General features: G+C 37.0%; 2 protein-coding genes, 1 long non-coding RNA gene and 2 other non-coding genes across 5 annotated transcripts in view; 1 reads left to right on the forward strand and 4 right to left on the reverse strand.

The window, feature by feature from the left end:
* Positions 1 to 358: 358 nt before the first annotated feature.
* Positions 359 to 3,379, reverse strand: LOC144661339 (uncharacterized). The gene is made up of 5 exons (XR_013572258.1): positions 3,215 to 3,379; positions 2,814 to 2,941; positions 2,508 to 2,584; positions 2,254 to 2,368; positions 359 to 711 (listed from the first exon to the last, which is right to left on the reverse strand). It is a non-coding gene; the product is annotated as an uncharacterized LOC144661339 (long non-coding RNA).
* A 7,617-nt stretch (positions 3,380 to 10,996) lies between these two features.
* Positions 10,997 to 15,259, forward strand: LOC144661335 (uncharacterized). The gene is made up of 3 exons (XM_078522063.1): positions 10,997 to 11,386; positions 12,221 to 12,303; positions 13,666 to 15,259. The coding sequence occupies exons 1-3, from the start codon at positions 11,070 to 11,072 to the stop codon at positions 13,827 to 13,829; spliced, it is 564 nt and encodes a 187-aa protein (XP_078378189.1). The 5' UTR covers positions 10,997 to 11,069; the 3' UTR covers positions 13,830 to 15,259.
* A 315-nt stretch (positions 15,260 to 15,574) lies between these two features.
* LOC144661050 (PTB domain-containing engulfment adapter protein 1-like) overlaps positions 15,575 to 24,039 on the reverse strand; it is a 10,555-nt gene continuing 2,090 nt past the window's right edge. Inside the window, 8 exon segments of the mRNA XM_078521760.1 lie at positions 15,575 to 16,995; positions 17,494 to 17,556; positions 18,151 to 18,308; positions 21,156 to 21,301; positions 21,303 to 21,604; positions 22,218 to 22,436; positions 23,021 to 23,158; positions 23,463 to 23,550. Coding sequence (XP_078377886.1) covers positions 17,527 to 17,556; positions 18,151 to 18,308; positions 21,156 to 21,301; positions 21,303 to 21,604; positions 22,218 to 22,436; positions 23,021 to 23,158; positions 23,463 to 23,550 — 1,081 coding nt within the window. The 3' untranslated portion in view covers positions 15,575 to 16,995; positions 17,494 to 17,526.
* On the reverse strand, positions 18,405 to 18,477 carry Trnal-uag (transfer RNA leucine (anticodon UAG)). Its single transcript has one exon. It is a non-coding gene; the product is annotated as a tRNA-Leu (tRNA).
* Positions 18,701 to 18,773, reverse strand: Trnal-uag (transfer RNA leucine (anticodon UAG)). The gene has a single exon. It is a non-coding gene; the product is annotated as a tRNA-Leu (tRNA).

The following is a 24,039-nucleotide window of genomic DNA, read 5'->3' on the forward strand; positions in this document are numbered from 1 at the left end:
AAGATGAGCAATTAAACTACTTACTGTTTCAATGAGCGCTAAACCCTGCACATTTACATTTGTAAAATATTCAAATGTAAATGTACGGCAAGCAGTCATTGAATTGTTATGTAATTTTATTGCTCACCTTTCTCTTAAAGTCTTAAATGGCATTTTATTACAGTTATAATTGTTTATGTTGGTTATCATTTGGAACCTGGTATAAGGTTTACTTTTCCTGCATGGTTACATGAGGTAATCACAGATTTAAATCTATTATGGCAACCAACTAAAGAGGTCATAGACGGAACTGGTTTTGTAGTCACAAATATCACGTAAATGTGTGTTCAAAGTAAATGATAACAAGATCTTTCCTAGATACTGTTATGCTTTCTTTTCATATCAATTCTCCTTACTATTTCTCATACATTAATTTCTTTAAAATGTTTGTTCTGCGAATTTGGCGGTACATCAGACAGTATCCTTTAGTTGATAATTGTCTTTGTTCTCAGTACTTGACTGATGGTCAGTGGTTTAATAATGTAACGAGAAACCAGTTGTTGATCACTTGATCTTCTCAGTCATGCTTTTTGGTAGAGACAGGAATCCTGGCTGGACCACAGACATAGCTACATGCATGTTCTTTCAGTCGTCGATCTCCAGGAAACAAGTCAATAAATGCTCTGCCTTCTTCTTAGTATTGTGTTGGACTGGGATCCTGTGAAACAGAGCCTGCGAAGAAACAAGAAAAAAAAAATAACTGAAGATTTGTGAGCAGATGGCTAGATGAAACTTCTCTGTGGAAATGGACTAATTTACAGATAATTGTGACTAATTGAATGGGGTAGCTTGGAAAAACATTAACTGAGAACAAAGGATAGCAACCTTTTTTGTTTATAAATGAACTAATAAGATTGAAAAATACATTTAAATGGAACATTGCAACTCTCAAGACTGGGATTTTAGTTTTCTGGCAGGTTAGTTCCTTCCAACATCAAACACAGCTACAGCAAAAATAATAACAAGAATTTTGACAAAAGGCTATAATTATTACTGACAGAACCTGATAACCTATAAAACTACCCGTATTCAATAATTTATTTACTAGAAAGTAACTTAATTTGGTTTGACACTAGCATGCGACAAGGAAAAAATTCTGACTTTCCAATGGGAGAGTCTGAAATATCTGCCCAAAGTAATGTTGCTCTGATTATTATAATGTGACATAAAAGTGTAATGTCTTCTCCAAGAACACATAATTACCCGGCCAGGGCTAAACCACAGACCCCTCAACCCAGAATCTCCAGAGGCAGCATAGCCTTGTGGTTGGGACACTGGACTTGTAATCCAGTGAATCTAGGTTCAAATCCTCCTCCCTTTCTCCCTTTCTGCTGAATTTGTGTTCAGTAGACTCAATTCTACTCCTCCACGCTTAGCCAACTGGTCAGCTTTCTGCCAGTTGGGATTATCACAGAATTTTGTTTGGTCACATCTACAAGGTCTCAAATATTGGGCGGAAACTATCTTAATTGTTAGTTAGGTCAGTGGTGAATACACGGATCCAGAGTTTCAGACTTCCGGTCCAAATTCAAAGAAAAAGTGAGCACTCATTAAGTCAGACCATTGTTAAACATCGCAAAACACAATAGCCTGACTTAATGAGTGCTCACTTTTCTTTTGAATTTAGACCGGAACTCTGAAACTCTGGATCCGTGTATGGTAAAATCAACACTTTCTGAGACAGCAGGACTAATATCTTTTCTGTCTGCCCAAACATTTTGACTCATTCTTATTTCTGTCATCCAGAAAATTCTGACTATTTTTAGGGTAATGTGCTTGTTCACATGGTGGATGTGTCACTGCAACACTTCAATAGGATGTATCTACCTACGTTTTCCATGTACATACTGTGATTTTGTTGTTTGCTACATTTCCTCTCAGTGTGAACATTGTGTAATTTTATCACCGCTAAATGACGCTTTGATGTGTTCCTACATCATGCCCCCTCGTGTGCAGCATTTAGCAACTCTCCAAGTTTATTTTTTACCTTAGCCACCGACTGCTCAGGTTTGGTTGCCAGTGAAAGATTTAGTCGCTAAATTAAGCAGGCTTTTAATCCTTCTTCTCAATTTTAGTCTCCAGGCTGGCGACTTTGGTTCCAATTTAGTTGCCAGCTCCAAAATTTTAGTCGCCATGGAGACTAAATTGGTCTTAACTTGGAGGGTTGTTTAGTACTTTAAAATATGTCTAAAGTATGTATATTTTAATAAATACCATTTTCCTAAGGTCCTCTATCTTTATACCAAAGCATCATCTCTGCTACTTAGCAAGGAACCTATTGACAACAGCAAGCTATTTGATCCTTGAATGTGTAGACTGAAAGAAATCACTGGAAAACAGAAAGAAAATGCAAACTCAGCATTAATATAGGCAAGCTTTGATATCAACATAAACAATAATGAAGATAAAATCATTCAATGGTCATAAATAATTATTACTATCCAAACTATAATAAAAACTTTACTAACCCAGAAGAATACTGGTGTATCAGTAATATTTCTTTTTCCATACTTGGCCCACGTAAGTCAACATCCAGTATCCCAGCCTGGAAGATTAAAGAAAATAGATTAACCATTTATAAATGTAACCAAGTTATTTTGCTGTAACACTTACATTCTTGAGAACACTTAATTTAAAACTTTTACTGAAAGCAATTTATACTTCAGGGCTATTGTTTCCTTCAAGACGCTAAACTTTTGTGGGGTATCTATTGTGTCCCCCCTGCCTCCACCCCCACCCCGTCCTGTTCCCCAGCTCTGCTGCCTATGGCTTACCATTTTTTCCTTAGCAACATATTGCAAGTCCATGAAATCTTTCCATCAACACTTCTTTTGCCAACTCGTCCTTTACCAAACAGGGTTAGGAAATGTGCTACAAAGGCTTTTACACTTTTCCGACAAACCTGAAAATTAATCAAATACAGTATGGACATATTAAATGATAAGGCATTTGCTTTAACCTTTAGTCTTTGGGCAAAGAGAATCAAACACAACAGTACATGCAGCCTAGAATTAGCTCAAGTTTTTGGGCACGTTTACCAGCCGGATACCAAATAGAAAACTACGGGTGTGATTGAAAAATTTAACTTGGTGTTATTTTCAAGAAAAGCGGGTCAACAAACTGTACATGTTGATGTAAAAAGAGTCTAAAACGAATATTGGACATCATAACTAACCGTCCGCCATCTTGAATATGACATAAAAATTGCTGACCATCTATTTGTACTGTCGGCTCAAGAGACTCTATCTCGTCCCCAGGGTCTTTTCTTCTTTTTTCCATGACGATCCTAGCAAGGCAGACAAAAAACACAAATTTTATACCAGGCAATCATGTTGACATTATTCTATAATAATAATAACAACTATAATAATAATAACAACTTTAACTATTCTACGTAGCCTTTCTCAACTATAACATAACAATACCTGACACATAGCACTGCAGGTGGAAATCCAAAGTCATCGAGGTGATCTGGGCAAAAACCTGAAAAATAATAAGAACAAAGAGAAAACTGACGCGCCCCAGCAAAGAGAAGGACCGAGGCAGGAAATAATATAAAAAACAGACAGTTGAATACACGATAAGTGTACTCAACTATTTGTGTTTGATATATCATTTCTGTCTCAATCTCTTCTCCTTACCAGAATGATATGTTTTTAAACAGCTGATAAACAAAGATAAACTTTAATTTGTAATATTTCGTCAGGCACGGCAAGTGACTTCTTCAGGGAATGAATTGCGCACTTCATTCCCTGAAGAAGACGTGGCACAGCCTGGCATGGCCAACATTCTCCAGAAAATGAACTGCGCAATTCATTTCCTGAAGAAGTCAGGCCATACCGGACGAAATATTGGAAATTAAAGTTTATCATCCTAACCTTATAGTCAGCCTTTGTTTATTAGCTGTTTGGACCAAGTGATCGTTTTTGTGAGATAATTTTTTCTTAACTGATGCCTATTTTCACAAGATTCAACAGTCTTCATTGGTTTGTTGCGTGCGTATGGAATGTGTGTGGAATGTGAGTGTCATTCTGTAATCGACTTAATATATGCTTGTAACGGTCGTTTAAGTCAGTTCGAATAAACTGTACTTGTTGGTTGGAGTTCTGCTCTCGAAATCGTCAAGAAGTAAGTCAGCAGTGCAAACAGGAGTGCGCACATACGAACATAGTATAAGTCCACAATTTCGACTTCCGAAAATTGTCGAAAATGACCGAAGAGTTTACGACGATTTCTGAAAGTTGACGAAGCTTTGTGATGCGAAAGACAGAAGTACAACCATGAGCGGGAATGAATGAGTGAGATTTTTGACTTCAGTATACGGGATTCCGACGGTGTTTCCGACGGAACAGTTCGAACAGTTCGAACATAATATTCTGAGATGTCTGAAGATGTTCGGAATACGATGAATGGACGCTGTTGAAGAGGTCCGAAGCTTAACTGCTCGGCTTATGAAGTGGTTGCTCGGATTATTGAGACTGATGAGAATGTGTATCAAATAGTATTGGTAAATGAACGATTTGTTCAAATTCGTAAGATTATCTATCACAGCGAGTGAGCTCAGCCGAAACAAACCGTATCCTGAAAAGCAAAAATCTTTAATATCTACCTTGAAATAGAAGAATTTATTTTTTAACCTGCTTGCAGTTCCTCCCTTTGAAAAGTGGAGATGATTTAGTTATTACAATTCATGGCAAACAACAACCGTGAACAACAGTAGCAGCAAAGTATGATAAATAACAATACAACAATAAAACTGAGAAAAAGAAATTATGAAAGGATACCAGTTTCCAGATGCAGACCTGAAAAATATCTCAAAGAAAGAAAACGAGAAAGAAACAAAGAAGAAGAAAATGCATGTACGAACACGTGAATTGACACAATTATTTAGAAGGTAAAAATCTTAACCATAATCATAACCATAGACCTACATAATCATACATAGATGATACATGAACTTACAGATTATACATTCATGACCATTTAATAAAATGATAATAACAATACACTAGTTACATTGTTTCTTGTTACATGTCATACATGGCCCCCTTAATCTTACATGTACAGATTGATACATGATAATACAAATGGTAGTTTATTATATTGCCGTGTAGCCTTACATGGTCTTATACATAGCCATACATTGTAATACGTACATGGACCTACATAACTTTACATGAACATTAATTAGATACAGTTCTAGAGTTTTTATCCTATATCAGCCCTACATGGTCTTACATAGCCATACTTTGTCAGTCAACAAAGCCCCGTGTAGCAATCATTCGTAGTCAAACTTTACCCTACATAACAGTCTGGCAGGCAGCCACGGTCTTCTTCCTGTCTAACGTGAATCATAACTAACAAGTTAGTATACTTATAATTAACAATTATTCCACAAACGCGCAAACTGTTGAATATGAGATGGCCGGCTATATTCATCTCATATCCAACAAGCACGGGTGGAATAATTGTTTAACTATTATAGGCAGTTAAAGTTATGAAAATTTAGTACCTAATGCCACAGTTTTTAATGATTATGTTGAATACAGATTATTTCTTTCTCAAATTTCTTATAGGTAAACCACTGGATGTCCATTTTATCTGTTCTTGTGACCCTCTAGGCCACACGACTGTTTCAGTGATCAGGATTTTCAGTGTATTTTAGAAATTTTAAAATGATCCTCATGCACATCAATGAGTGAATCAACTAGGAGTCACTCATGCGCTGTTCCCATCATGGCTTTGAGCTCAGATGGTAGAGCAGTGGACCTGTAACGCGAAGGTTGTGGGTTCGAATCCCACCTAACCCCTGTTTAGAATAATCTCCAGGCACCTAAATGAAGGTTGTGGGTTCGAATCCCAACTTTTCTCACCGGCATAAAAGAAAGTACAACCCTTTTTCGAAACGATCCCATCATTGTAATAAACAATCGATCTGATCTCATCTATATATGTTATTTAGCTATATATATTATTTTGTATTCTAATTTTGATACTTCAGTCCAACTGACATAAAGCCAGTTCGTTCTCTGACCAAATGGACACAGGCACACGCTCAGGTTCGTGCGTTAGCACTGGCAGGGGTTCATGTCTTCGCAAGCACTCGCATGGCAGTCACACTGGCACTGGCTCTGTGCCATGAGGTCAGACGGAAGAAATAAAATGCCGCAATATTTAATGAGGAAGCCACATCAGCCATAGCTGGTTTTCATGCGGGTCCTCTATCCAGATCAAATTGGAATTTAAAAATGTTTTTTTAGAAGGGAGGAAAACCGAAGTGCCTGGAGAAAAACCCTCGGAGTAAGACAACAGCAAACTACTGAGCCATTTATATTCATACTTTACCCAAAATAACAGTTTCGCCGACAGCCACGGTCTTCTTCCTGTCTAATGTGATTCGTAACTAACAAGTTAGTATACCCAACAATTATTCCACAAACCCGCAGACTGTTGAATATGAGATGACCGGCTATGGTAACTTCATAGCCAACAACAAGCGTGCCGAGTGGAATAATTGTTGTACTTACATGTACTTATTATAAACAATCATTTCAAAGTTATGTAATTTCTCTTTTTTTTTTTTTTTTTGTATTTATTGTTTGTGTTAAGTTTAGAATCATCCATAGGCCTATTAATGAGTAAAACAACTGGGAATTACTCACGCGCTGTTCCCATCATGGCTCTGTGGCTCAGATGGTAGAGCAGTGGACCTGTAACCCTAATGGCATGGCAGCGGGTACGAATCCCACCTGAGCAGCTATTTTTCCCCAGTGGTCAGGATTTCCCTGTTGTTTAGTATAAAGTCATCCTCAGGCATATACGGAGTGAATCAAATGGATTCACTCACGCGCTGTTCCCATCATGGCTCTGTAGCACAGATGGTAGAGCAGTAAACCTGTAACCCGAATGGTAGTTGGTTCGAATCCCACCTGAGAAACTTTTTTTTTTCTTTTAAACGAAGCATTTTCATTTATTAGAATCATCATCAGGCATATAAATGAGTGAATCGAATGGGATTCACTCACTCGCTGTTCCCATCGTGGCTTTGTAGCTCAGATGGTAGAGCAGTAGACCTGTAACCCGAATGGTCGTGGGTTAGAATCCCACCTGGATATCATGACTTAAGGCTTGCCTATCTCTTTTACTAGAAAGTACAACCCGTTCCCAAAAACTCTAGATCATTTATTTCTTTTAGATATTTGGACGCAGGAGATGTAATCCCCGCTTGAATACAGGCCGTCCTCTGGGGGTTAGAGCCGGTCGATTCTGCGGTAAGTACTACCTGCTGGTAGGAGACCCACCCTACTCAACATTCAGAACTCATGAGGGGCTCATGATCAGTCCTGATTTGACTCGTATGGTACTCATGATACCTACGTGCAATATATGAAAAATAGGGAGTGGAACCAGACAAGTACATAGTACCGAGTCCGTGCCGACTGTACCGTTCCTCGGGAGCGATGCAAGTAGACAAGCACCAAGTGGAACGCGCGAAACCCTCCACCCAGCTTGGGATTACGTAAATGTCGGGAATGATCTAGGAGTTTTATGGGAAACGAGTTGTTACCTGAGTAGCAGAAATTATCCTCGCAGTTGGACTGATGTCAGGATAAATCAGTTTTGCATCTGACGCAGGAAAGACTTGATTCTTCAGTTTAAAATGCCACGCCACTTCAACCTTTAAAGTTCTGAGGTATTAAAATCGGCATTAAAATTAGGGAATCGCAAATGAAAACTAGCTATAATTTTATTTTTTTATGACTCACCAGAAGAACACTCCACAGACATCCGTCTATCTTACCCCACATACATGTAAGTCGCCATCCATTATCCTGATATCCCAACCTGAAAGATCAAAGAAAACACAATGAGGATTGATCATTCATAAATGGATCCAAGCTGTTCTGCTGAAATAACATATTCTTAAAGACACTTATCCTTAATTTACAACTTTTACTGAAAGCAAATACCTGTCTAGTTAATGTTTCTTTGTAAAAATTAGAAATGTGTAGGGTATATGTGTTATTTTTTGGCTTTTTAGGGGTAAACAATCATGAACTATTTTAATAAAAACATTTCAGCTCGCCCCCTCTAACCCAGCTTGGGATTACGTTCATGTAGCCAGCTCCGATCTCAAGCTGAAAGATTTATTGGGTTGTTTTGGTATTGATCTAGGAATTTTTACGGAAAACCAGTTGTTACCTGAGCAGCAGAAATTATCCACGCAGTCGGATTGATGTCAGGACAACCAGTTTTTCTTGAAGTTCTGAGTTAAATAAAATAATCGGCATTAATTAGTAAGTTGCAAAGGAAAACACGCGGTTTAAGCATTTAGATAGATTGAGTACGAGTACGAGTTTTCAAACCAAATTCGAGTGCCTCCTATAATCACTCATTATACCAATCTTATCCCTAACGTTTATTTATGTGTTAGTCAGCAACAGGGAAGAGTTATAGTTTGGTTGATACAATTGTGTACTCGATCTCGTAGTCAAATCTGAAGGTCGCTATGATTAGGAAAAATACAAGACAAAGTGCACGGAACTCAGTACCACATTTACCTACTACAAAGATGGTTTTCCATGTTCTATAAGAAAATAATGCATGCTTGAGGTCTAGAAAAGCTGCCAGTGGATGCCCGAGCCGTAGGCGAGGGCATTCAGCTGCTTTTCTAGACCTCAAAAGTGCATTATTTTGTTATAGGACATAGGAAAACCATCTTCTAGTATAAAAGGATTTTTTTAAGTATCAAATAATTGCTTGATAATTGTTTGATCGATCTCTATTTGAAAGAAGATTTTTTTTCTGGCGCTTTGAATTACTGTGGGGCCCTAGTTACTATTCCAGCTTCATTCTGAGCGATTAGCTTCACCAAGTTGTTGTATAGAGACGTAAAATGTTGAGAAATAGTACTGTTCAAGTCTCCAAATAAAGTGAAATCTTCTTGGTGATTATATAACACAAGAAACTCGTAAGTTATATCAATAAGGCGGGCATTTTTCATTGCCTTTTCTGTCTAATCTGTGGCCACATTATTGAATTTGGTGACTGAACGTATCCAAAGATCTTCTGAAAAAGGAAGAGAAATTTCTATTTTCCACCAAAAAATTTTTATTGTCGGCTACCACTAAGGAATGGTACAGTTCAGTAGCTGCAACGCTGACGATTCTGAAAACCACACGAGTAAATGACACCCTTAAGGGTAGAAAGATCAGGTTTTTGCTGGCGCTTTTTCTGAGATTAGCTTTACCGGGTTGACGTTTAGTAGAGACATAAAAATGTTGAGAAATGGTCCTGTTCAAATACAATGAAATCTATTGGATGTTTATATAAGACCAAATACTTGTAAGTTACCTCCATAAGCCGGGCATTTTCCATCGCCTTTCCTGTCTTACCATTGGCCACATTCTTGAACTTTGTGACTGTATCCATAGATCTTTTGAGAAAAAGAGAAATATAAATGTCTATTGTCAATCAAAAATTGTCGGCTACCACTAAGGAATGGTACAGTTCAGTAGCTGAAATGCTTACGATTCTGAAAACCACACGAGTGACGCCCTAAAGGGTAGAAAGAGCGGTTATTTGCTGGCGTTCTGAATTACTGTAGACTATAGTTACTATTCTAGCCCAGAAATAATCTTTACCGAATTATTGTTTAGACACGTAAAAATGTTCAGAAATAGTCCTGTTCGTTAGTCTCAAATAAAATGCAACGAGATTTTCACACGCACTCTTAATATATATTGAACTCATCAGAATCTGACTTTTTTTTTTAGAATTTGATAATGATGAACCGCGATTCATCGAAACGTCATTTCTTTTCGCTGATTTTTATTCTAAAATCTATTTGTTGATTATATATTAAAGTCAAGAGGTTCTAAATTCGCCCCTTAAGTTACCTCTATAGGGCGGGCATTCAGTTTTCCATTGCCTTTCCTGTCTTGTCTGTGGCCACATACTTGAACTTGGTGGTTGTGTCCAAAGAAGCTCAAAGAGTCTCCATAGATCTTCTGACAAAAAAAAAAAAAGAGAAATGTCTATTGTCCACCAAAAACTGTCAGCTATCAATTAGGAATGGTACAGTTCAGTAGCTGAATTGCTGACAATTCTGAGAACCACACGAAGTAAATTAATTACGCCGTCAAGGAAACGTTCGCTTACCTGCCAAGCAAAGTGTCAGTTTCAGGGCAAAGAACTTGTTTGCGAAAGCGGAGTTCTTGCGATTTAAATGCAAAACTCGCTGTATTCTTTAAAAGCGGATTCGTTTACTTGAGGTTGATAAAGATCGGTAAACGTAAGCAAAGTGTATTTAACTTCGTTCAAAAGTTTCAGTTGAAGCAAGCAGTAAAAGACGGTTGCGAAGATTTGAAATATTGCAAGTGGGCTAAATGCGCATGGATGAATAAAATCGTGTCATTAATTTTGATTTATAATCAAGCGTGCAAATTTTTCACGTGCACCAAAGCATTGATAATACACTATATTGCAAAATGCCCACAATCAGATAGAGCATATTTATTAGATTCAACGTATTTACCTAATGGGCATTTCAGGTGCTGTTATGTACCGGTATTCATTTAACAACTATTTTTGGCCTAGCAGAGGCAGCTCGCTCTTTTGTATTTTTTATCCTTGAGTAATTTCATAAAAGGAAAAAAATCGAGAATGGAATAAATCGTCTAGAAAAACACTCTACTGAATTAGCGTTTCCACAAGTTGCTCGGCAACTTTTTTGCGACTTTTCGTATAACTTGAGATCATGCCCTCCCTCCGTACTTATCACTCCGAGGTTTTTTCCCCTCTCCCTTTCAAAAAAGAACGCCTGATCGCAGGTTACTTTTCATACTTCGAGCAACTTTTTGAGCAAATTCTAGACCGAAGATCTCCGAAGATTGTCCGAAGATTGTCCCCCGGTTTATGGTATATTCTATGCTGTCTTACATGATGGGATAAACTAGAATACAAAATGGCGGGCTTTCGATCGACAACATTGATGAAAGGACGCTAGCTGTAAACATGGTCAATAAGTTATGGCTGACAAAGATAACGATTGGAATGTACCAAGCAGTGATGGCGAAGAGGATAGTCCTGAGGCTGCCCAAAGTCAGGGTGAAGAAAAATGGGAGGTTCCTTTAAAAGTTTTGTTACTTTACAGCGAGATCGAGAAGAACGGCTTTATAGAACTAAAAGTTAAAGAGTGCAGAAGCGGTGAAAATCTTGATGTCCCTAAGTCTGATACGGTAAAAGAACAAGAAACTCCAAAAGAGAGCGATGCTACGGAGGCAAACGCCGATCCAGAAGCTACTACAAATGAGGAGACTTCAGCTCAAAACATCGACAAAGAAAAGTGAGTTTACGATTAAAACTAAGTTTATACTGTAGCTTTTTCAATGTTAGGTGTATAAAAATTTGACTTTGTATTTGCTTTTCACTGTTTGCCTGATCTTGTAGCTAAGGGTGCAATTGCGGATGCTGTGTTGTGCACCAAATCATCAAAAACATGAAATTATGACAGAAAGCTAATTATGTACACATGATTGACACCCATGTACATGTATAAGATATGGAATACAGTAAACACCCGCATATAAGAACAAATGGATTAAGAACACCAGGCTGAAATTTGGCCAATAAAGCCCCATTTTTAAAAGAACAAGACAAGCCTGAAAAATTAAACATGTTCTTATAAAATGGAAAAGGTGTCATAATTACATAAAAACAAGTGATTTTATTCATCATTACCTATAATGAAGGACAGCCAGTCATCTCATCTATAGGCTCAATGATACAGTAATGATTGTGATCATTAAAATCAAAGAATAGTTTTTAATTTATGCTAATTTTTCATCTAGGGGCAGTTTTGGGTAGTATTACTAATATAGAAATTTAAGAACATTTTAAGAACACTTTGAGGCTGATGTATCACTAAGCACCCATAATTAAATAAGAACCCGATCAGCCTGACCTCCGAAATCATGTGTTCTTATATGCCGGTGTTTACTGTATTTGTCTACTTTTATGGATAGAGTGACATGAACAAAACCATTGAACACCAGTATATCAAATGTGTTTGAATATGTTTCTCCTTTTTCCTTAAAAAACATAATCACAAGGTACTCCCATAATAATTTAAAGAAATGGTGGGCTTGTATTGACTATGTATTGTATATTTCTTTTACAGGACACTAGAACCATCAGCTTTTGATTACACAGAGGAATCCATTGACGAAACTTCACATATAACAAGAAAAATTCCAAAGACTGGTAAAATGAAATTGTTTCTTTTATAAATAAATTTTATACGTTAAAGAGCTGCCCTTGAGTGAGAGTGTTTTTTTTTACCAGTATATTTTACATTTTCAGGAAAAAATATTAAGCTAGGTACAGTATGTATCTTTTTAGTTTCTACACTGTATTATTTATTTTCATGAGTTGTTACACCCACTTTCAGTGTTACATGCATAGCTATCTTTCTACATCCATCTTTCGACATCATCTTTCAACATGCTGTTTGAAAAATCATGAACCAATCAAAACTGATGCATAATGGTGTTTGTTTCATGCAAACGAGCTCACAAGTTCAGAAGGTCATGCTAGTGGGCTGTGATTGACAGATTTCGATCCATCTTGTCTGTTTAGCATGGCAAAAGACAGATGTCCATAGTAAGCTGCTATGCAATAACACTGAAAGCGGGTGTAAGCATATCGCATGTGGTATATCAAATGACATATTGTCAGCTAAATTTAAATTTTAAAAGTTTAAATGAAGAGTGTGTAGACTGAGAAAATTTAGTGACAAATAACTTTAAGGAATGAAGAAATTGTTCAACATGACACAAGCGTGGGACAAAGAAAAAATCTGAGTCCCCGACGGGAATCGAACCCATGGCCTCCCAGATACCGGTTGGGCGCTCTAACCAACTGAGCTACGAGAGACTCGTTGTGAGCTGGGCCATTTTACTAGGTTCATATGTGACACGCGTCCTGCATACTGCTAGGATCAGCAATGTCGAAATCATCAAATGTGTAGTAAATAATAAAGATGGTAAATTTCAAGCTCGGTGATCAATAATGAAGAAATTGTTCAACATGACACGAGCGTGGGACAAAGAAGAAATCTGAGTCCCCGACGGGAATCAAACCCATGGCCTCCCAGATACCGGTTGGGCGCTCTAACCAACTGAGCTACGAGAGACTCATTGTGAGCTGGGCCATTTACTAGGTTGATATGTGACACGCGTCCTGCATACTGCTAGGAACAGCAATGTTGAAATCATCAAATGTGTAGTAAATAATAAAGATGGTAAATTTCAAGCTCGGTGATAAATAATGAAGAAATTGTTCAACATGACACGAGTGTGGGACAAAGAAGCTATTTAAGGAAATAGCTTCTTTGTGGAAATAATGTTGATTAAAAATCAAACATCCACAATATTCTAAGACAAACTACATGTATGTTGTGACCCATTTAAAGTTTCCTTGAATTTGAAAGTAAATTTGTACATCAGAAAATTAATATACAAGTAAAATGCCTCAATTATTAATAATAGCATTAACACGTTAAGACACACAGCAGACTGCAGAGGAATGTCTTTAACGGTATTCATGTTTTTTTTTATCTGGCAGAACGGTTTCAAAGAAAAAGAGTAGGAACATTAGAGAATGTAATTTCTGACTTGAAAAGGTTCAGAGACATGGACCATAAGGAAGCCACAGACACTGATGTTAAAGCTACCAGTAACCCAGTGAACACAGACGCTGCAACAAAGGAGGAATCAACAGCAGTCTAAAATAATCAGAGAACTTGTAAATAAAACAATGTACCATAACAAGACCCTTGAGTGCTGTGCAAGAAGTTAAAAAAGTGTAAATACTGGGGTGGGGTGTACAGGAAAGTACCCAGCTCCCACTGACTGAGTCTGACTGCAAGCTTGAGGTTTCTACAGCTGCTGGTGGCATATGACAGCCAACTATCAAAGTAAAGTGAATGTAAACGGAGATTGTTTAAGGTGGATGGTATCAGTTTTTCTTGCCAAAAGTTTCCATGTGGAAAAAAGGGGGGTCACCAGTCTTATTTTTAAGTTATAAGTGCCAGAAGCTGAAAAGTAAGTCTAAATAATCATTAAGTTTTTGTCGCTTTGACAACTACTGATGATGAAATAACTGTTATTTTTGGTCAAGTACAAAATGAGCAATTTAAACATACAAGCATTTTGTTATGACCTTGACTTGTTTTTTTGCTCTTTTTTCAAAGTTTACGCAGTCCATATCCTGAAAAATGGTACCATCAGCCTTCAGCATAGCCTAGTAGAAATGATCTGACTAGTAAACATGGAGTATCATAAAAACTGATTGATGGTGGTTTTGTAAATACTTCCTGGCAGTAAATGCATGATAATAAAACACAATTTATGGCTGACTTAATCAGATTGCAAGTTTGCCAACAGTCAGCCACAACCAAGTACCCATGGTCTTCTCAACATAATTTTTTCAAAACCCAACTGCCATCCTGAAAGCGGAGAAGGCCCTATGCTTAATAAGCAAATCATTTCACGTGAAAGTATCAACTCATTAGAATGTGTATCTAACACAGCAATAGCTGTGTAGCAATCATTTCTGGGAGTACTATAGGGCTGAATCAACGACCAAGTAAACAGTAAAAGACTTTGTCCTGGATAAATTAGGTTAAAACTTTCACACGCAGTTAGTATTATGAAAATGAATTGTGTTTTTTAAAAACGGTTTTTGACTTTTCGTGGGTTGCATTCCTGTCTAGGCACTGACACAGCAAAGTGTAAAGGTGGCTTGAGTTAGAATTTGTAATTTTAATTAATTGTAATTCTTTAACAAGTTGTAAACTGGTAAAAGCAAATATTTTCTTGAAACATTGAACTAGGCAAGTATAATTAGATAATAATAATATAATAAATACTGTAATGCAAAATGCAGTGATTCAAGGCTGGTATGTGCAATTTAGTTAGATTAAAATTTAATTTCTTTTTTTGTAACTAAGCCCAAAACATACTTTTAAGGTTGTGTTAGGTTTGGATGTAATTGTGTTTTGTGTCTCTTTAGGAACAAAAGCTCTCCTCTCAAGAACTTCAAATTATTAGTGAGGTCTTCTTTCTCTTTTATAACTCTACGTCAGCGTTCTTAAGTCATAAGAGGCTTTGTTGTTATATAGTCTAAACAGAGGTAATAAAAAACGTTCTAACCGACATCCTGTGTGAACTTGTCAAATAATTAGTGTTCTCCATAATACCTAGAGGTTCTTGGCAAAGTGTAAGCCTTAATAGCACTCTGGTTAGCCTAAAGTTAGCTTGGGTAGCTTGTGGTTGGCCTTGGTATCGGGAGTAGGGATATCTGGCTTGCACGGCTCGCCTACTGGTTTTCATGGCTCGCTTGAAGGTTTGCTTAACCAGCACTCCAGTTAGCCTGAGGATGACAAGCTTTAGTTTGTTGGTATATATTTATGTTGATTTTAAATCTTTTGGAGTAATGAACCCACGTCTGAACAACAATATATATAACACAATACAGTATTCTGCGCTTTTTATTAACAAAATATGTCAATACACTGCTATACAATTATTAAGCCTTCCAAAATTTTAGTTTTACAAGTTGATAGCTAGACACTGAACTATATAAAATCAATTATCAATTTTTTTTAATGCATTGTTGCCAAACTGACTTGTTTGCTGTTTTTTAAAATACACTTTGATAAGAGTGTTACAAACAGTATATATTACTAAATTTAAAATTGACATTACAGTTGTATTAAATAAATAATTTGTTTTGTTTGTAACTCAAATCAACTTTGACGTCATTGGCTCATCAAAACTGTACTTGAAGCACTATGTCTTAAAAATACATAAAGACCAGGTAAAAACTGATTACCCCTGCAACTTTTGTAGCTCAATTAACATACATCTTGATTATAAAACTGAACAGTGTATGCAGTATCACTAGCAACCAAATTAACCACCCATTCCCTTTCATGTACAGTGGAACCTTCACTGACAGACCCCTCCCTTAAGTTGACACAGTCGTGGAGAAAAAAAATCATTTTTATCCTTCCATAACTGGATACCTTTCCTGCCTACTTTTTCTGGTCCAAATGGTGTCTGCTTATGGAAAGATCAACTATATACACCTGATTAAAGAAACATTGACCCATGAAAGCATGAAAATCATAAACGATGCGACCCAAATGTTTACTGGGAAATCAGAAAAAAGTAATCATCGTCTGTGACAGAATGAACATTATAATAAGACAGGTTGCATAAAACATGCTCTTAAAGCTCTCAAAGAAAGAAAATATCTACTAAGCTTACCATTGCTGTCTACCAAGAATCCCTTTTGATCCTATCATTTAAAGTTTATGCTTCTCACAGGGTCAACTTTTCTTTAATTTAGTGTACATTTAAAGTTGCAACAAAGCATCAAAACAATTTCAATTTCTATCATTTTTGTTGAGAGCTTGGTTTTTCATCAAGGCTTTTTTCTTGAGCTAATCTTCTAGTTAATGAATTTTTACCTGTTATCAACCAAAGAGATGGTCAGATAATAAACCCTTTGAATGATGCTTAGGAACAATCCACTGAGTAACCTTTGACTACTATTAGTTTTCTTTAAGTCTTAGAATGCAATTTTTCTGGAGTATGGTATGATGCAACTGGAAAAAGCTAAAATAATTACGTCTTAAAAATATTTTTTTCATCTCATTGTTAATTTTCATTATTTCTATGATATTTGTTACTCTTATGTTAAATCATCTAGTGTTATCTACAGCTTTCAATAATGTTCTTAATTAAAAATTTTCTTCAGGTAAAAAAGTTTTCTTTTCATTCCCATAAGGAGTATTTTACTGCCAATACACTGTAAGCATCAAACCACAGCATGACACTTCCCTGATCCACTGTCTGTATGCAACTTCTTCTGTCCATATTTTAGCATCTGAGAATAATGACACAAATATAAATTATCGGTATGACATATTGAGCACCAATTTGAGCAATAAATTTTATTTCTGTTTAATTGCATAATTTTGTCTATAAAAATTCTGTTTATAATAACATGAAAGTACATGTATTTTTGTATTTTGGACTATATGCCATGAAAATTTAAAATTGCAGTATTTAGTTTAAACAAGAGGCTCCGGCAGAGGCCTTATCAATAACCATTAATATAAGATTATTAGTTTCTTTAGGCCTCCTTGACACTAAAAATACAAAACATAATTTAAAAAAACTTTATTGGTTAGTGTGAAACATTTCCGTAACATTTGTGTTCTTCAACTAATAATAATAATTGGATAATTTATGAAAAAGGTTATCACCCTTTTTTTCTCTATAAATGTTTTGATTAGTTAATTTTGCTCCAAGTACATGAAGTTGCACTGTAAAAAACAAACAATAAAACATATAAAAATTATAAACCACAAATACAATTTACCTGCTTTCCTTTTCTTTCAGCTGTTACATTATACTAATGGAGGACTAAATCACCTGGAAACCCCTAAAAACCAAGTAAACCCAAATTAAGAGAGCTTACAATAGGCATAACTTTATATACATGCATCTCTTTCCATTTCTGTTGACCTTGTTTCTGGAGAAAGGAGATCCCGATTGCATAACATTATTTTAATACACATAAAATAACATTAAAATGATATTCAACTCGTGCATAGTTGTGTCCAAACTGTGAAAAATGGTAGCTCGTTTTCCAAGATTGTCTGAGAGAGATAACAAATTTCTACTTAACCAAAAACAAACTCAATGATCAAATGAGAAAACAATAGTATTGAACATGGTTATTGTAAAATATTGTGATTTGTCAGTAACTCTCCCGCAGATCAATCATTGATCTGCTTGCCACTGACAAATCACAATACTTTGCTCAAGCTTGTCCAATAATAACTGTTAAATAGAGTCATACAAACTGAAGCTCAATAACATGAGAATAAATATGTACTCAATCTATGTTTTCCATTGCCTATATACAGATAAATTATTTAAAAACAGACAAACTGCAATACATAGCGTGACTGTTGGTTTTCATCCTATGTTAATTGATTATAATTAATTAATTATTATTGCTTGAAAAACTAACCTGTATGTTATTTTGATTAATCTCTTTATTGCCATTTAAAAAGGCATCCTTAGAAGCAAGTGGATCAAATGCATGATCAGAAAATGGATCTGCACCATTGATGCCACTGGAGAATGGGTTTTTACTGAATGCTGTGCTGCTGCCGAGCTGTAACAAATCTAATGGGAAAAAAAAATGCCAGGGATGTAAATAAGGCAGAAAAAAATAACCTGATAAATTTTGCATTAACTGAAAAACTCGGAAAAAAAATTCCGAGTACCAGATGGGATTTGAACCCACGACCCTCCGTGTTCTAGGACGGATGCTCTACCACTGAGCTACTGGGACTCTGTGGCGAGCAAGGGTGAAATGTGGGTCTTGACTAGAACCGCATCACGCAGTCACATAGTCAAATCAGTACAAGTACACATACATAGGACTCATAACTGCATCGCGCAGTCACATTAAAGCATACTTGAGATGCAACCATCCCGCCGCCCAAGTGAGTCTTTATGTAGAAATATAGCATGATAAATTTTGCATTAACTGAAAAACTCGGAAAAAAATTCCGAGTACCAGATGGGATTTGAACCCACGACCCTCCGTGTTCTAGGACGGATGCTCTACCACTGAGCTACTGGGACTCTGTGGCGAGCAAGGGTGAAATGTGGGTCTTGACTAGAACCGCATCACGCAGTCACATAGTCAAATCAGTACAAGTACACATACATAGGAATACATAAAATATACATTTTTTTTTTCCGAGTTTTTCAGTTAATGCAAAATTTATCATGCTATATTTCTACATAAAGAAAAAAATAACCACCTGAAGACTTGATTTTTTTGGCTTAAAGTCTCTGGTTAGATCTTGACCCAAATTTTCTGCCTGTGATCAAGAAAATTTCACCTGTTGGAAATCTTAGCTACATCCCTGAATGCCAGTTAGGAAAAAGCCATGTTAACTTCTCCATGTTTTACCATTTTAGTCACATCGCTCAAACTACAAAATTGATTACAGAAGTCAGACTTACGACCTACATTAAAAGAGCAGTGTCGCAGCTCTCATAAGCTTGTAATTTTAATGTTCCTCTAGTGTAGCAGTTGCTTATGTTTTGGGGGCTAAGGAACATAATGTTCCTGTTGTTTGTTCTATTGTCCTTTCAAAGGGCAGCAAGCCGTTCATGTGAGGCGTTTATATCAGAGCTGTTACACATCCCCATTATTCCACCTTCTTTCTGCAATTACCAGGGGGACACAAGTGATGGGCATTAATGTCATACTTTTTTGGGGTTAATATTAACAGTAAGGTTTCACTTGGTTTGTCACTGTTAATTACGTGGGTTATTCTGGTACCTTTTAGGATACATTTGTATGAAGCTTAAAAAACAACTAGCCAGAAAGAATTGGTACCTTTTCTCCAACAATTGCCACCTTTACCTGTATTGGGTTATTCCAGAAAAAATCCACACACCCCCCCCCCCGACGGATGGGGTCGCTTTTTAACCCCCCTCTCACCTGGATTTCCTGAAGCACAAGACCCCCCTCCTGTCTGGATTTCCAAGACCAAAGACCCCCCCTCCCGCCTGGATTTCCAGAAAAAAAATATTATGCTTAAATTTAATTAAATTTTAATAGAAAATATGCACAATCAGGTCTAGAAGATGTTCTTGTTTAATTTCTAAAGCATCAGCTAATATTAAGCTAAGAATTCTATCGCATGAATCTAAAAGAAGGAAGGAGCAAAAATACGAAAAAGTGAACGAGTGTTTACCTTCTTAGCTCATTAAAATCAGTTGCCCTTTATTCTACTCTGCGCTAGATATGGTCCTAAAGTAATACGATTACCTTATTGTTACTTATTTTCGCGGGTACTTAATTTCGCGAAAATGGAACAGGAATATTTCGCGAGACTTAATTTTCACGATTTGGCCAAAAATACCTAATTAGCATAAAAAATACAATAGAAATCGTTTAGAATTAATTTTCGCGGGTCTTTAATTTCGCGATGTTTTGAAAATCGCAAAAAATCGCAAAAATTAAGTCCCGCGAAAATAAGTAACAATAAGGTAGTAAAAAATATGATAAAAGAGTCAAATAGTCATTCCTCTTCGCCTGCTTTTCGAGACATAAGGTCAGTCCCGTCCACTGAAGATCGAGAACTTCTAAAATCTTCTTTAAAAGTCTAAACTTCTTTATCGTCCAAATTCTTCTATAACTTAGCACTGGATAACTTCATTCACATATCCTACCTTCAAGAGCCAGAAGTTCTAATCTGCAGTGAAAGGAAAGTTGAAACTCGCGTTGTGAACCGCTTTCTTAGTTATTATGCCCGCCATACTGCCCATAGTTACAAAAAGTCTTTTTGGCTTTCGTCAGTAAATCGGGAAGGCAAAATTTATGCAGAGGTGAATGTAGCCAAGACAAAAGCACTTGAAACAGCTCCCAATCACGAAATGAATTCAACTAATTATTTTTAAAGTGGCTTAAGATGACTTTCAGATTCGTCCATTGCGTTGTGTCAAAAGTCCGCTGTGAACAACATTAGTCACCAGGCTTTTGCAGAGTAGAAATGTGTCAGGCGTTTCACGATCTTCGTTGCAACAACGTCGTGAGATCTTGTGAGGGGTTCTCTTTAATTTTGTATCTTGTTTTAACGTTTTCTGCTATAAAAAGACCTGTTAAGGAACTTAGATTATCATTTATGTCAGGTGAGAAATATATGAACAAAAATATAATCTACTTTTTCAGGATCTGAGGGCGCTGAAGTGTCACTGAACTAAACGTCCGAAGCGCTTGAATTATCGGTTGAAATGACCCCTGCAGAAGACTGTTTGAAGTTCAACCCCCCCCTCCCGCCTGGATTTACAGAGCCTTTTACCCCTCCTCCAGCGAGAATTTCCAGAATCCCATCCCTCGGGGGTGTGTGGATTTTTTCTGGAACAACCCATTTTTATATGGAAACCCTCTCAACCCCCAACCCCACCCCTCTAGGTGTGGGGTTGGGGGTTCATCAACCATTTTCTTACCATCAGATGGAGCTGGCTGAGGGGTTGTTGTTAATGGTGCCACTGTTGTTGTTGGTGATGGTGATGTCACTGCAGAGCCATTTCCAGGGTTTATTTTCAAGCGATTGGCTGCTTTTACGCTTTGTTTTGTTGGCGGAGGGGGGAAGCAACCCCATGGCTGGTGGCCTGGGTGCTGGTGCAGCCATGGGTGGTGGTGAAGCCATAGGTTGCGGAGAAAATTCATTGAAGTCAGGTGACGTGGGAACAGTTGTCTGAGGCTGTGGTGGAATCTCTGCGAAAGGATCAAAGATCATCTCCTGACCAGCCATCTCTTGAGGGAAAGCCTCTTGCGGTGAAGGAGCTGTCTCTTGAAGGAAGGCTTCTTGTGATGGAGGAACTGGATTTGCAGCAACGCCACCAAAACCTCCCAACAGATCAAACTCGTCAAAGTCAGATTGGCTTCGGCTGCCCTAAAAAAGGTGATAAGTTTAATTATGTACATGAAAGCAACATTAATGCCTAATGAAGACTAGTAGTTTGCAGTCAAAATGTCACATACATAAGGTAAGGTAAGGGGTAAGGAAATCTTTATTTCCACACGGTTCAGCTTTTTTAAAACACTACATACAATCATACTTACCTATCACAAGTGACTACATCATAAGAAATAAGCTGTTGATCATACTTAGGGGTCATGAATGGTCCATTAAAATTTTGTTGTGCTCACAAAATTAGGCTTCTGCTCGGAATGCTTGCAACATTTTAGTGGGTGCTCTTTTGCTCATGGTCGAATATTTTTAAAAGTGCTCGCTTGCTTGATTTTAGTGTAGGAAGCCTTTTGAAAAAATAACATTGCTTGCAAGGCTAACTCTTGTCAATGCTCGTGCTCGCAAAGAAAAACATTTGCTCGTGGTCGAATATTTTTACAAGTGCTTGCATGCTCGCTTTTAGTAGAGACCTGTAGCTTTTTATAAGTGCTCGTTGCCTGCAAGGCTAACTCTTGTCAATGCTCGTGCTCGCAAAGAAAAACGCTGTGCTCGCATGCTCGCAAAGACCATTTGATACTCCTCATACTTTGTTTACCTCGTTACTGCCATTACTGGACGGAGGTCCCTGTTTTGCAGCTACTTCAAGTTGAGCAATCTTTTGTTTTAATGCCTCCTTCTCTTCTTCGGCTGTTTTGATTTTTTCTTCCATCTCAGTTAGCTTTTTCTGTGAATGTTGATTAACAGCCTTCTTTTCCAGAAAACGCCGATAGGCCAGATCAAATGCCTGCCCCACTGTCAGTGTAAGTTCTTCTGCCTTTTAATTTAAAAATAACAGAAAAGAAAAAATCAGTGATCTTGAATTGACCTTATTTCTAAGTAGACAAAATAAATCAGTCAAAGCAAATAAAAAATATTATTTGGGTGCGTGAGAATATTTTTCTTATGGCCTGTAAAATTCTAAGAATTTCTTGTTCTTCCTTGTATTTGTATGTTACATGTGTGAACATGTACATGTAAAAACTTTAAAACAATTAAAATGTATACTGTGAATGATATGAGCAGATTGAGCAAGTAGGAGGACTGGATAGGAAAATATTTGGATCTTAATACATGCAAAATGACCAAGAACCAAATCTTTTCATATCTGGTCCAATGTAACTCAGTCAATAAGCATTTTACCATACAAACTGTATTGAGCTTGTTTTTGTTGTCAAGTCATGTGAAATTGCAACAGTGAGTGTTCTGAATTGAATGGTTCTAAATGAATACTGTTGATGTGTGTGGTGGTGTGAGAAAATGAAATAAATATTATATATATTTTTCGATTTTGAAGACACAACTAGAATGAGTCCCCAGCTAGCCCTGTTTACAGTGATATGAACAGCAATGTGATCTCACCATTTTCTCACATTCAAACACGTAGCAGTTATGATGTTGTGCCCCAGAGTCCTTGGCAATGAAAGCAAACACCTTCTTGTCGCGTTTGTCATCAGCACAGTAGGATATGCGATGTAGGGGATATGTGTACATTTCCTCCTAATGAAGTATAAAAATGGAGATAAAAATTAACTAAGTAATATAACTTAAATTGGAATGTTTTTTTTCAATCTACATGCAAACAACTACATGTATATGACTGTTGAAATTTCAAATATGACTGACTGACTAGTGCGTCCTATTTTAGAATATGCCGCCCCTGTCTTGCAGAACATTCCTGACTTTTTAGATAAGAATATTGAGAGAGTCCAGAAGAGAGCCATGTTTATTATCTGCCCTTCCCTCGACTATAAGGAGGCATTACGGCTGCTCGGCCTCACTTCATTGAGAGAACGGCGCCAACATCTTTGCTGGCAGTATGTCTGTAAACTTCAGGATGTAAATAGCCCTCTTCATTTTCTTTTGCCTCGATGTGAGGAGATTGTACATAACTACAAATTTAAGATCCGGCACAAGTCGTAGCACCATCAAGTCTTGCAGAAAGAAGCGTTCTCAGGACTTCGTCACTTCTCGCTATTAATCTTGAACTAGCTTGTTTATAATAGAACCTTATATTGTATATATATTTATACTGTATATGTATATATATTTATATTGTGTATATATAATTATATATTGTAATTAATAGTTTACTTTTTTTTACCTTGTATTTTACTCTGGAATTCAGTTTTTTACTGCAATGAGTTTTATTAAACATTACATTACTACATTTGCAACTGACTGACTGACTGACTGGCGGCTGACTGATGGACTGACTGACTGACTACATTAATTTTGTAGCTGACCGACCGACCCACTGACTGACTGACTTACCAACTGACCGACCAACACGCAGCTGACTGACTGAATAAATGAGACTGACTGTCTGATAGATTGCCTGACTGTTTACAAGTCGTTTCAGAAAGACAGACATCTACAGA

This window comes from Oculina patagonica, chromosome 7 (genome assembly GCF_052425735.1).
Source record: "Oculina patagonica isolate OP01 chromosome 7, crgOcupat, whole genome shotgun sequence".
NCBI lineage: Eukaryota > Metazoa > Cnidaria > Anthozoa > Scleractinia > Oculinidae > Oculina > Oculina patagonica.

Excerpts from the sequence above, each read along its gene's own strand:
- LOC144661335 (XM_078522063.1), top strand. The coding sequence starts at position 11,070 with ATGGCTGACAAAGATAACGATTGGAATGTACCAAGCAGTGATGGCGAA. Across the intron at positions 11,387-12,220 it reads CAAAACATCGACAAAGAAAA|GACACTAGAACCATCAGCTT; the intron begins GTGAGTTTACGA and ends TTTCTTTTACAG. Across the intron at positions 12,304-13,665 it reads AAGAAAAATTCCAAAGACTG|AACGGTTTCAAAGAAAAAGA; the intron begins GTAAAATGAAAT and ends TTTATCTGGCAG.